At 25.5% G+C, this 14,933-nt stretch overlaps 1 protein-coding gene across 2 annotated transcripts; it reads left to right on the top strand.

The window, feature by feature from the left end:
• Positions 1 to 337: 337 nt before the first annotated feature.
• LOC122509263 (protogenin B-like) lies at positions 338 to 14,714 on the top strand. 2 transcript variants are annotated; one of them, XM_043623198.1, is made up of 19 exons: positions 338 to 793; positions 3,744 to 4,006; positions 6,334 to 6,481; positions 6,593 to 6,749; positions 6,869 to 6,937; positions 7,026 to 7,380; positions 7,472 to 7,631; positions 8,710 to 8,994; positions 9,213 to 9,380; positions 9,503 to 9,694; positions 9,912 to 10,096; positions 10,224 to 10,371; positions 10,456 to 10,551; positions 10,668 to 10,818; positions 11,820 to 11,953; positions 12,211 to 12,573; positions 12,878 to 13,146; positions 13,268 to 13,375; positions 13,482 to 14,714. In XM_043623198.1, exons 1-19 carry the CDS (start codon positions 727 to 729, stop codon positions 13,677 to 13,679), a joined length of 3,516 nt encoding a protein of 1,171 aa, XP_043479133.1. In that variant the 5' UTR covers positions 338 to 726; the 3' UTR covers positions 13,680 to 14,714. The 2 variants fall into 2 exon arrangements, with proteins under 2 accessions (XP_043479133.1, XP_043479134.1); XM_043623199.1 differs by having other exon boundaries at positions 6,337 to 6,481.
• Positions 14,715 to 14,933: the final 219 nt, after the last annotated feature.

Genomic DNA, 14,933 nt, shown 5'->3' on the forward strand with positions numbered 1-14,933 from the left:
TAATAAGAATTTGTCATAATTTGATTATTTCATTATTTGAAAGCAGAAAAGTACAAAAATTTCCCACCAGATGGCCACGTTTTAACCTATAAAAAATTTTTTGCAAAGTAAACAAATTCAAAAATCCCTTTGAGAAAATTGTTTCTTTTTATCATCGTTTTTTATTATTCTTTGTTTATATTCCGAAATAATAAGAAAGGAATTAAATTGTAAGAAAAATGATTTAAAAAAATAAGAATTTTTACTTGTAAACATGATGAAAGTTCGAGTTTCGCGAATTTCGCGCGATTGCCAAAATCATGGCGGAGGTGCCGAGATTGTGATTCGCGACAATCGCGACGGGTGGGAGACAAGAAAGAAAGATGGCTATGGATGCGCAAATCGCGTGGTAACATAAGTTGTGATCAATTCTTTTTTCTCATTTAACGCTCTTGTTGATTCTCGCGTTGATTCCACGTTTTTCTGTGTCGCGTAACAATTTCCCGGCATGGAGTTTTGCTTTAACGCGAAATATATAACGATATGATTTTTAATATAAAAACAGAAAGTTTTATCAATCGGGAATAATAGAAAAGAAATGTATCAGCGCAGGGGCTGAACTCTCGCGGATGATGTCAAACATGCGGCAACGGCAAGGATTTTCGATATGAGAGAAAGTATTAGAAATCCGCGGCGTGTTTCGGCAAATGTTCGTCAGTGAAAATAGTGCCAAATGATTGCGAATATATGGCGGCGAGAGTACTTTTGCTCAGCATCTTGTTTACGGAAGTGCTAAAGCCCGTTTATTGTACAGGTGAGTCTTTTAATATATATACACTACTCTTTCATCGTTTGTTTATACTTGCATGAAAGTCGCATGGTATATAGCCACACGTTCATCGACCCATAAAATTTTTCACTCAACCATTTCATGCTTCCCTTTAGTTTTCTATACAATTTCTACTTTTCCAGTTTCTTTTTTGATTTATAATATTTAATTTGTTACATTTATTGATAATTTAGAGAAATAGATCTTATAGAGTAATAGGAATGTAGGAGTCCCGCTATTTCAACAATAAAACGTTAGGAGGTAGAATTATTTCTAGTTTCTTGGAATTTTTTTCACTCTGCGAATCATTTCCGGTATAGAGTTAAATTGCGTTGCTGAATTAGATATCTTTTTTTAATACAATTTAATCTTGTTTTGAAAAAATATTTCAGAATGATGTGAACTTAAGAATATTTCAATTTGATAACATAAAATACGCGTTTGCACGTAGTAATGATAATTTTCTTGGAAAAGAGATCACTTTCACAGGTAGTTTGTTTTGAATAAATTTCTTCTGTGTTCAAAATAACTACTAGAAAGTATTATTTGAAAAAAATGGATTATTTAAGTTATAATTCAGGGTTCATTAAAAGTACTGGAAAAAATTAAATTTTAAGAATTGATAAAAAAATTCTGAATTTTTAGTGTCTTTTCTTGTTTGACTCATAAACTATGAAATTACCTCGAATTCTAATACAAAACCTTCAAAATTTTTTTCTGTTTCTGACCAGAATGAATTTTTTAATATTATTGAAATATTTCAAAAGTTTTAAGGCAATTATCTTGATATATAACGAAATTCTTCAGAAAAATTCAATTATTTTTAGAAATTTTAAACAAATTCTTTGCAAAATTCAATTATTTTCATAAATGACAAATTGTCTTTATGAAAATAATTGAATATAATATTGTTACAATATTCATCACAAGAATTCAATTACTTTCAAAAGTAATAAAATTCTTCGAAGAAATTAAATTATTTTTAAAAATTTTAACGAATATCCTGTCAAGAATTCAATTATCTTTATAAATAACAACATTTTTCGACAAAAATTCAATTATTTTGAAAAATTTTAACGAATATCTTGTCAAGAATTCAATTATCTTTATAAATAGCAACATTTTTCGACAAAAATTCAATTATTTTGAAAAATTTTAACGAATATCTTGTCAAGAATTCAATTATCTTTATAAATAGCTACATTTTTCGACAAAAATTCAATTATTTTAAAAAATTTAAATACAACTCTGCAAAATTTCAGTTATTTTCAAAAATTTAAATATAATTCTTAGCAAAATTTCAATTATTTTCAAAATTTTTTTGCAATTCAATGATTTTCAATATTTACTATTTTCATAAAATATAACAAAAAATTTTATTATTGTAATAAATATTTGATACAATTCTACAAAAACATTAAATTATTATCATAAGAAATAAAATTTCATTTAGGAATTCAATTATTTTCATCGCAGAATTTCAAATATTTTTAATACAGTTTTAAATAAATTCCTTGATAAATGCAATTATTCTTAAAAATTGTATTAAGGGTATTTGAACTATTATGACGTCACAATTTTAGAATACATGCTTTGCACAAATTGTGACGTCATAATGGTTCAAATGCCCTTAAGACTCGATGAAAGAATTGAATTTTAAGAAACACTCAATTATTCAATAAAATAATAAAATTCGTTAGAATAATTCAATTATTTTCATAAATAAATTAATTATAAAGTTTCTAAGTGTAAAATTTAAGTTTTTAATTTGTATTGCAAACAATAAATTATAAAAACATTTCTAATAAAAAGTGTTTCGTTCATTTGAACGTTCAAAACTTGTGGATCATCATCACAAAGAATTCAATTCTTTTGAAAAGTACATAATAAAATACTTTGCAGAAATTAAATTATTTTCAAAATTTTTTTTAAAATTCTCGTCAACAATTAAATTATCTTTATAAATAGATAGCGAAATTCTTCTCAAAAATTAAATTTTTGTTAAAAATTTAAATAAAATTGTTGGCGAAATTTCAATTATTTAAATAAAATTGAATAAAACACTTCGCATTAATTCAATTATTTTCACAAATTATTATTTAAATTCTTCTCAAGAATTCAATTATTTTACAAATTATTATTTAAATTCTTCTTAGGAATTCAATTAATTTTAAAAATTTTAATAAAATTCTTTAAAATGTTTTCAATTATTATTTTCAAAAATTGTTATAATAATTCTTTAATATAATAAATTTTAATAAAATTTTAATTAAATTCCTTATAAGAAATTAATTATTTTCAAAAGTTGTTAATAAAATTCTTCGCAAAAATTAAATTTTAACAAACATTCAATTATTTTTATAAATAGCAAAATTCTTCGCAAGAATTTAATTAATTTTATAAATAGTAAAATTCTTTGCGGGAATTCAATGATTTTCAAAACAATTTGAATTAAATTCCTCGGATGAATTCAAATATTTTAAAATATTTTCATAATTTGCAATTATTTCCTAAAATTTTAATAAATTCTTCGAAACAATTCAACTATTTTTATAAATACTAAAATTCTTTGCAGGAATTAAATTATTTTTAATCAAATTTAAATAAAATTACACGAAAGAATTTAATTATTTTCAAAAATTTCCATAAAATTCAATTTCAACAAGAATTTAAAATTCTCTAAAAATAATTCAATTATTCTCAAAATATTTTTAAAAAATTCTATATAAAATTTAAATTAGTTTCAATGCAATTTTATAATTTATTCGTCAAAAAATTGAATGAATTCAATTATTTTGAATATACTTAATTTTAATAAAATTCTTTAAAGAAATTCTATTATTTTCGTCTTTCGAGTTTGATTAATTAATTCATCTTTTATGATTTTATTAAATAATAAACTTTAAAGATTTAATTGACAATTTTTGTTTTTTAGGCATCGAAGAAATTGTCGGTGGGATAAACGAAAGAAATGGAGGAAAACAAGATAATTTAGATCCGAATGATTCGAAAAATTGGAGGCTCTCTTTGGAAATTGAATCAAAGGGACCTGTTATTTTAGGAAAGAAAGGAACCACTCTCAGCTGCAATGTAAAATCTAAACAGGAGATTACCTGGTTGTACAATGGGGATGAAGCGCCTCCGTGTGGAATCGCCCGTTGTTCGGTCCATCGGAATGGAACTCTTCATTTTTATAAGGTTCTAAAAAAGAAATTTAATTAATTAAATTTAGCTAATTAAAAAAAGAAGAAAATTAACCCAGTTCTATTGATAGATGTTGTAAATAACAAGAATTACTATCTAAGTTGTTTGTAATGATTCTAAAGTTATGAATTTATTTCTTCTTTAAATTAAATTTTTATCACGTAATAATTTTGCGTCACCATAAAAAAAAATTAATTAGAAAGTTTCTAAATGTAAAATTTAAAATTTTTAATTTTTATTACAATTTATTTATTTTCAATAAATTTCAAAAATTAATTGAATTTTAAAAGAGTAGCGTTTACAATTTTCATAAATAGATCAACTTCAAAATGTTTCAATTTGAAATTGTATAAAATTTCAATTTTGAATGAATTTAATTAGAAATTTTAAAGAACTTAGATTTTTGAAAAATAATTAATTAATAATTAATAATTTAAATTCTTCGGAAATTAGTTAAATTTTTTAATAATAGTATATATTTAATTAATTATTAAAAATAATGTATTTATAGAAAAAGAATTTTGGAGAAGATACAAATGTTTGCAGAAATACAATTATTTTCAAAAGTAATAAAAATCGCTTCAAAGAAATTCAATTATATTAAAAAAATTGTAAAAATATTCGTCAAAATTTCAATTATCCTTATAAATAATAATTTTTCTCCGAAAATTGGCAAAATTTCTATTATTTGCAAAAATTTGCCCCAATTCAATGATTTTCAATATCTATTTTAATAAAATTTTCCAAAATAATTCAATTATTTAAAGAAAGTTTTATTAAAATTCTACGCTAATAACATTTAATTATTTTCACACTTAATACAAATTTTTACAGGAATTCAATTATTAACAAATTTTTTATGAATTTCTTCGTAATAATTCAATTATTTTCAAAAGTAATAAAATTCTTCGCAGAAATTCAATTATATTAAAAAATTTAAAGAAATTCTCGTCAAAATTTCAATTCTCTTTATAAATAATAAAATTCGTCTTAAAAATTAAATTATTTTAAAAATTTTTAATAAAATTCTTGCCAAATTTCAATTATTTGCAAAAATTTTCCTAAATTCAATGATATTCAATATCTACTGTTTTAATAAAATTTCTCCAAAAGAATTAAATTATTTAAAACAAATTTTATTAAAATTCTTCGCAAACGTTTAATTATTTTCATAAATAATAAAATAGTTTCACAGGAATTCAATTATTTACAAATTTTTTATAAATTTCTTTGCAATAATTCCATTATTTGCATAAATAACAAATTTTTTTAGAGTTTCAATTATTTCCATAAATAATAAAACTGATCGCAAGATTTCAATTATTTTTAATTAGATTTCTGGAAAAATGCAATTATTATTCTTAAAAATTTTATTAAAATTCCTCAAAAGAATTCAATTATTTAAAAATTTGTTGATAAAATTGTTTATGATAATTCAGTTTTGATGAAACATTCAATATTCAATAAATTATTTATTTTTCTATTTAAATAATTGAATTGTAGAATTTTTAAATAAAATTTGATTTAAAAATTAATTTTATTTAAAATTTTACATATAATTGAATATTAAATGTATTATAGTGTGAATTTTTAGAAATAATTGAATTTTGAAAAGGTTTTTCATTGAAATCACTTGAAATTTTAATTCCTGTGGAAAAATAAATAACAAATTTTTAAATATATTTGTTTAACAAAAATTATTCAAGTTATGAAATATTGAAATTTTGAAAAATTTGTTTTTTGAAAAAGTGTAATTTAATGTTTCCTTTTAAGATAATTGAATTCCCGAAAATAAATTTAAAAAATTTGAAACAATTAAAAATCTTGTTAAATTTCATGGAAATTTTATATTTTAAGAATAATTGCAAAAATTCAATTATTTTTAAAAATTTTTAATAAAATCTTTAATCATCATTAATTTTATTATTACAAAACAGGAAGAAATTTCGATCAATTTCTTTGTGTTTTATAATAATATTCCTTTCAATTGTTAAATTTCCGAAAGGTTTGAATTTGAAATTTTTGAAAATCTTAATTCCTATGGAAAATAATATTGATTAGATTTTTATTTTAAATAACAGTTTTGATGATTTCGAATAATTTTACAATTAAAAAAGTTCGTAAATAAATGTAATATATTTTTTGAGTATCTAATCATTTTTAGAGTGAATCGATGAATATTCTTCAGGATCAGAGAAAAAGTTGAAATTTTGGCTGGATTTATTTATTTTCAATAGAAAAATATTGCGTTTATTTGAATATTCATAACTTGTCATTTAAATAATTTTTTTTTTTACAATTTTTCCCATTTTAATTTACAGCAGAAGAAAAGTCTAGATATTTTAAAACCAAAAAATTCAAGTTTCAATAATGGTTCGAAGACTTTGACGAAAGATGAATTTCGTTGTGTTGTTCGAACGAATTGCGGGGGATATTTACGATCATCGCCTGTTATTGTACAAGTTGCAAGTGAGTTTAAATGCAAAATATGATATTTTTGAATATTTTACAAGTTTATTTTGCAAATTTTGCATTGCAATTTATTTGAATCGATTTTAATTGTTAAAAATTAATTTGCAGAACTTGCCCGCTCATTCAAAGAACAGCCTCAAAATGTAAAAGTACAAGAAGGGGAAGTTGCGCGACTTTCGTGTTCAATTGAAAGTTTGCCTTCCCCTCCAAAAATCACATGGGAGCATAATTCAAAACCTTTATTGTTTGATGACAACAGCAAAAAGTAATATTCTCTTTGCAAATAATTTTTGTTTTTATTTATAGAATAAATTCGAAACAAAAATATCTAAAGAAAGAAAAGAAAAATTCGTTTTTAAAATTGAAACGTTTCCTTTTTTTCAGATATACTTTTATACCACCAGGTGTTCTGTACATAAACGCGACACAATTATCCGATGCTGGAGATTATAGGTTGGAATCATTTTTAATTTTTCTCTTAAAGAAAAAGAAAAAATGAAAAGGTTTCCGAAATTTGAAATTTGCATAAATTTTGTTTTAGATGTGTGGCTGTCAACGAATATTTAAACAAAACTACAACAAGTGCGGAAGCGAAATTAACAGTCTCAAATTCGAGGGATTATTCGGCTAGTTCACTCTTGCCACAAACGTCCAATAATTATGTATTAAATGAAAATTCTTCTCTACAATTGGCATGTGCCGTTTCTGGTTATCCATCTTCTATTCCAACATGGTCGTTCCTTCCTCGAAATTCAATTAATAAAACGAAATTGAGATTTTTAGTCAATTCAACAAGCGGCATAAGTCTTCTTAATTTACAAAATGTTGTACATTCAGACTCGGGTGTTTATACTTGTGCTGCCAGAAATTCGCTCAATAAAAGCATGGAATATCAGGTGTGTATTTTTATGAAATGAAAACAAATAAACAATTAAAAATATTTATTAATTAAATTAAAAAATGACTGCTTATATTTATTTTTCGCAGCAAATTAAAGTTGATGTTCTGGTTCCACCAACCTTTTTGAAAAAGCCAACGTATCAGGGAATTCCAAATGGGATGACAGGAAGATTCGAGTGTCAAGCTCAGGGTTATCCAACACCACGTATTTATTGGTTGAAAGATGCGAAAAATATTACAATTAATGGTATGTCTCCTTTTCTTCTTTTATCACCTTTTCCCCCCTTTTTCACCTTTTTCTAATTACAGGCATCATAGTTGGTCCCCTTTTGTCCCCTTATTTCAAATTTAATCACCTTTTTTACCTTTTTGACGATTTGTCACCTTTTTCCCCTTTTTTTTTGTCTGATTTGTCCCCTTTTTCACATTTTTTTAATAAAAAATAAACAAGTTTTTCTTTTTTTGAATTCTTTTTCAAAGTGTAATCATAAAATTTAGACTCAATGTTGTAGAATTCAGTGAGTTTTATTTTTGATTTAGATTATTAACACCACAACATAATATAAATATGTTTTTTTATGTTAATGAATTAAATAATGTAGATATCGTAAAAAGTTTTATAAATTATAAGGTAGATGCATTCATCAGAATGCAGACCTTTAGAAAGATAATTAATTAAAATTTAAATAATTAAAATATTATTATTAATAGTTTTTTCTAGAAAAACAAAAATTCTAATACAAAACCAATTTTCACCATTTCTCACAATAATTTCTTTTTAAATAATTTAATTCTTGAAGAACTATCAAAAAATTATAACTTAGAAATGATTTAATGAATAATTTCACTTGAATATTTCAAAAATTAATTTAATTTTAAAAGAGTTGCATTTACCATTTTCGTAAATAGATAAACTTCAAAAGGTTTCAATTTAATTTTGTAAAATTTCAATTTTGAATTGAACAATTCAAATAATTGATCTAGAATTTTAGTTAAAAATTTTTGAAAATAATAATTGAATTGAAATGATGAAAATAACTTTGAAGAAGACCAATATTCTTATAATATAAAAAAATGATTTTATCACTGGGCCATTTTTAATTATTATAGTTTTATAGTTATGAAAAAATTTAATTTATAGTTTTAAGTAAAATGTTCTCTTATTTGACTCGGACTAGTTATATTTTTGTCAGTAATTGGTCCGTAATTTTTTATTTTTGGTCCGTAAAGTTCGTATTTTTAAATACTTTCACTGGTTCAAACTCTATATTTACGTAAAACAAGTTTTTGCTCTCTAATTAATAACTAAATAATTATTTTTTCAGAACGACGAACAATTTCTGAGAAGGGTTTTAATGAAATGGAATTGATGATTTCGAATACTGTTCAGTCGGATTCTGGAGTTTATCAGTGTGTGGCAGTTAATGATGTTGGAGAAATTTGGGCCGCGGGTCGGTTACAAGTTATTATTTCACGTAATAATCCTGATGCACCAACAAACTTGAAGTGTCGCGCTCTGTCTTCAAAAAAGATTCTTATTTCATGGGAGCCGCCGAAATATTTACCAACCACTAATATTACCGCCTATACCGTCCATTATAGTCCCGTTGGTAAGATATTTCCGATCTTCTCACTTTTCTAGAAACTCTTGTTTGCTTTTTCAAGATATTTTTAATTAAATTAAAATTTTTTTTCAATATTTAGTTATTATTATTATTTATTTAATAATATAAAGTTCTAATAGTTAAAAGCTCTCCAAAAAAAGGAAGGAATTATTAAATTAAGTTAGAGTTGAACTGAAATTAATCAGATTTAATTAAATTTTTAGAAGGAGGAAGGGAAGAAGTTTCATTGCCTGAACTTGGAAATGTAACGTCAGTGGAAATTACGAAGCTCCTTGAGCCGTTCACGAATTACACTTTTTATGTTCGTTTTTACAATAATCATGGAGCCAGTGATCAATCGACGACAATCACTTGTTCCACCTCTCCAAGTGGTAAAAATTTTATGAATTTGTAAATTAATTTAATTTATGAAAATTTTATTCGAACTTGTTTATTACTGTTTTTATTTTTTATCAATTGGAGTTTTGATAGCAAAAACTTTCTTTCAATACAGTTCCAAAATCTGCTCCAAAAATAAGTTTGAGTGTGATCGGCGACACGAAATTGAATGTAACTTGGAAGCCTTTAAGTAAAAAGCAGGCGCAAGGTATCGTTACACAATACAAATTACAATGGAGGCTTCATCAGCATCCTTCTTCACTCGTTCGATATTTCAATTCTAGTGTTGAGCAGCATTTGCTTAATGGTAATTACTCGTTTTTCTTTATTTAACACAGAGAAGCAAAAGAATTAAATATAGAAAAAAAATTGAAAAATAAATATAGAAGTGCAGGAAGAAAAATATAAAGAACAAATAAAAACAATTACTGAAATACAATTAACCCCGTCGAGTAAAAAAAAATTAAAAAAGTAACACGACTTCCGTGAAGAGAATAAATTAGTAATTTTATAATTTTTTTTAGATTTGAATCCCGGAGCTCAATACGATGTTCGAGTGTTGGCGAGAACTGAGGAAGGATGGCCAAGCATTAATGAAGCACAATTTACGTGGACCACTGTAACGATGCCATCTCCAGAGATTGGACAATTTTTCATGAAAAAAATTGTCAACGTCTCTCTTGCGAGTATTAATGCTTCCGCTGTTTCTGTAAGTATTTTTTGTATACATTCTTTTCCCTATTTTTTTACCTAAAGAGAACAAAATTTAATTTTTGTGGCAACCTTGAAAAAGATTTGAAATTAGTTTAAATAATATTCTTTTTTCGAAATTTCAGATGAAGTGGTCATTAAATGAAAAGTTGAATCGAAACTACGGATTGGAATTGAAATTGTGGAAAGTCTATGTTGAAGATGAAAATGGAGAGAAGCTAACATTGGACTTGTTACCGAAAAATACGACAGAGTATTTATTTACTAATCTAGGTTCGTTTGGGATAAAATTACATAAAAATTATAATCGTTTTTACTTACAGTGATTTTTCGATTTATACTGTTTGCTTTTTTCAGAAGCACATACTTATACAATGGGGCTGTGTATGCTAACCGTAAACGAGGCTACAAAATGCATAAATAAACGAATTGAATCTGCAAATACTTCTTTAAGTCAGTAGCAAAAAAACTAAATTTTAAATACAAAAAATTTCAAGTTTTCCATTTGTTTAAAATTTGTAAATTTTATTTTATTTTTAACTATTGTTACAAATGAAATTAAATTACAGGTAACATTCCTACTGCCCTGGAGGCTATTCCAATGTCGGCTAATTCGATCAACTTAACATGGAACATAGCAAATTCTTATCGAAATAATATCTTCGAAGTTTGCTATCATGCCGTACATATTATGAAGGACACGTCGAATTGCCTGTTAATGTGAGAAAAATCTTTTATTTAATACTTTTTATCTTTTTTTATTGATTTTTAATTATAGAATTACCAGGGCTCGAAGTAGGTTCGTAAATCCCGAAAAGGTTCGTAAATTTGCTTGAAGTCCGTAAAGGTCAGAATTTTAGAGAAATTACAAATGATTGCAGAAAAATTCAATTATTTTCAAAAGTAATAAAATTCTTCGCAGAAACTCAATTATGTTCAAAATTTTTTAAAAATTCTCGTCAAAATTTAATTTTGGAGAAGTTACAAATTATTGCAGAAATTCAATTATTTTCAAGAGTAATAAAATTCTTTTTAAGGATTCAATTATTTTTACTAATAATAAAACTCATTGCAAAATTTCAATTATTTTTCATAAAATTTTAATTGAATTCCTTGAAAAAAGTAATTATTTTGATGAAAGTTGTAATTGATTTTTTTTATATTATTTGAAGTTTTTATTTTCTAATATGCATTTAATTAAAGGATTTAGGAATAATTGAAATGTCGTGAAATTGAATATTGTAAATAAATGGATTTGAAAATTACCAAAGAACTTTTTCGAAAATTCTTAAAAATAATTGATCTAAGGTAGAATTTTAGTTAAAAATTTTTGAAAATAATAATTGAATTGATATGATGAAAATAATTTGGAAGAAGTACAATATTCTTATAATATAAAAGTAAGTTTATTATTTTAAAATTAAATTATTTAAGGAATAAAAATTATAGGTAAGTTTATTATTTTAAAATTAAATTATTTAAGAAAATAATGATTTTATCACTGGGTCATCTTTAATTATTATAAAAAAAATTGAATTTATAGTTTTAAGTAAAATGTTCTTTTATTTGACTCGGACTGGTTATATTTTTGTCAGTAATTGGTCCGTAATTTTTCATTTTTTGTCCGTAAAGTCCGTATTTTTAAATACTTTCACTGGTTCGAGCTCTGAATTGCAAAATTTTGTTGTGAATAAATAAAATGTAATTTTCTATATTTTCAGTAATGACACAACTACTCTTATCGAGGATCTTAAGCCGTACACGTTATACCAATTTAAAATCAGAGTTGTGCTAAACGATCCTGAACAGACTAGTGAATTTAGTCAAGCGATCGAGTGCTACACAGGCGAAGATAGTAAGTTTGTTCCTCTTTTTAACCTCATTGAAAAATAAACATTTGGAAAATTTACTGAAAAACAAGCAAATTTCATAAAAACATTTTTTTACAATACTTATAATTACAAATTTAGTTACGAATTCACTCCAATATAAAGTAAATTCAACCAATGGAATGTAGAAAAAAAGAAATTTAGTTATTTGTTATTATTAAAAAGTTATAATTTTAAGTCTATTTTTCAATGCCTAACAGTGAGTTTTATAATTCTGTTTTAGTTCCCGGAAAAGTCGAGGACGTGCATTGGTTCTTGGGGAACAGTACGTTAGTGCGAGTGGCGTGGAAAGAACCAAGAAAAATAAATGGTTTGGTGCGAAATTATTATGTTGTGTACACCATGGATCTATCAAAATCAGATACTTGGGAAAATTTAACAGTACCGGGAAATAAAACGCAAACCAATTTAACTGGTTTACTTTCTGGTCGACGTTATTTTGTAATGGTACAGGCAGCGACAACAGCTGGCAAAGGAAAATTATCGGATCCGATTATTATCGTTGCCGGCAGTAGTTCCTCCAAGATTCCCTCATCGTCCGATGGACGCAGACCGTCGTCAAAAACAAGATCGGATCAGAATCTCGGTGAGAGCAAAATTATTTTTACTGGAAAATATGTTACAACGCAGTATTCAATTTTTTTATTATGTACGATAACTACAAATTTTCTTTCCCGTTGTTACTTTAAAAGATTTGCTTTTTGAAATTTAATATAAAAATTCTTCATTTTTAAAAAAATATAATTTTTCTGACAGTTTTTCTTTAAATTTAATTATTTGAACTACTTGTGTAGAAATCGACAATATTCTGCGCGTGTAACATTTGCTAGTTACTTTAATAATGTTTAAAAGATAATAAATTTAAAAGTGATTATTTTTTTTATGTCTAGGCGTAATCTTGGGACTGAGCATAAGCATAGTTTGCATTGGACTCTGCTTATTCAGTATGTACTGCCGGAAGAAATGGGAAACCTCAAGGTCCTTGAGGGAAACGCCGCAACCACTCAAGAATAGCGGTTTGGTAAGAAATGGGAATGGTTGTTGTTTGGTTGATCGTTCATCGATTCCTGTTAATCAACACGTCTCTCATTTTATGGGGAACGAAATTGAACTCTCTGTACTTTGTCCCCCTACAACAACCCCTCATTTGGACACGAAGGCAAGAAATTTTAAATGCATGAAAATATATTTATCTTTCTCTCTTTTTTTTAGCAAACGGGATTTACATTAATTTTAGTTCATTGACATTTTTTTTCTAAATTTTCTATTATCACAATTAGGGTTCCCATCCTAATGGAGTGATCGAGTTAGGTGCAAAGGAACCTTTACTGCAATCGTGGCATTCAAACGGCGATACTAAGGATCTCCGTATAACAGAAAACCCACAGGTGTTTAAAAATTTTTAGCCCAAATAATTATTTTTTTAACTACAGTTAATTTTTATTAATCTTGGAATTACATAAAATTTAATCATCAAAATAACATTATTTTCAGTACAAAGCGAGGGGTGGCAATGCCTCGAGCAAACAACAGGAACAAGGCTTGAACGATACACAACTAACGATGGTCAATTGTACTTTACGTAGCAGCGCTAACAGTTTAAACAATAACCTCGGAGGTTTTGGAAGTGAAACTTCTTCCGAGAAGATAACGTCGAATAATTCCTTTCCAATTCTCGAGCCAAATGGATGATACAAGGATTTTGGAAACGAAAATTCCCCGAGGTTAGAAAAGATGGCAGTTTCTCATGGTAAGATCAGAAATCTGTGATGCTCTATATAATAACAAAAAGCAAAAACAAAAAAGGAAACTTCTTTGATATAAGTCTACTTCTTTGCTCTCCGAAACTTAATTCTCGCAGAATTAAAAAATAGAAAGAACAACAAATGAAAATATCTTTTTTCAAAGCATTGCTATAAAGAAACATTAAATTCGGTGCCTAACTTTAAAGGGATGGCGATATTGATCGTGTAAATAATATTTGATTTTCATCTCGTGAACTCAAAAGAAATAATCAACCTCAAAACAAATTATTCTATATATACAAAATTAGTTATATTTTTCCCCTCGCCTTTTTTTTATTTAGAAAAAAAAGCCTTTTGGGCGCGATCGTTCGTAAATTGCTCACATTATAAATTCCAACCTCACAAACAGATTTTCAAGCAATGCAGCAAAATCAAAGTTAGAAAGAGGTGTCATGTACATAATTTATTCACGAATAATCCCGTTCCGTATTATATAGCAAGTAAAAATGAAGAAAACAAAAATTGATTAGCTCATTCCTGCTTCAGGAAAATACAAGTAATGTTTGGTAATGTTCTTAGGTGCGTTACTGAATTCGCAGTAGGTTTAATCTTAACGATTTTCATCTGTCAGTTCAGCAGTCATTCCAATTTTTACACAGTAATCGAAATATTACTTTCAATTTCCTCAAGATTCCACAATAGAAAAAACATTTTCATGACCACGGCTTGAAGATAGATTATTTATCGACAAAATTTATCTATATTTATTCAAATAATTTATTAAACATTTCGAAAAGTAAAATTTAATCAAAAGATAATTAATCGAAATTGTACAAAGAAGAAAATAACTCGAGACAAAATATTAAAATCAAAGAGCAAAGAGAAACAAATTTTTTTCTAAGTTTTTAGGAGAATTAAATTCAAGTGAGAAAAGTTAATTATAAATTAAAATTAAACGAGTTAAAGTTAAACTTAATACCGAACGTAAAATTTATTAACTTTCTTTTACGGTAAATTTGAAATTTAAAAAAAAATACTTTTTAATACTTTTTTCTTTTATAATATCGCATAAAGGGTTTTTTTTTTGTATATTTTTATTGTTTATAATCTATACTTTTTACTTCTTTTTTAAATGTCATATTGTATTTTTTGTAACTTTTTACAAAAATTTAATTATTTAATCAATTCCACGTGAACTGAT

This window comes from Leptopilina heterotoma, unplaced genomic scaffold (genome assembly GCF_015476425.1).
Source record: "Leptopilina heterotoma isolate Lh14 unplaced genomic scaffold, ASM1547642v1 Lhet_6, whole genome shotgun sequence".
Lineage (NCBI taxonomy): Eukaryota > Metazoa > Arthropoda > Insecta > Hymenoptera > Figitidae > Leptopilina > Leptopilina heterotoma.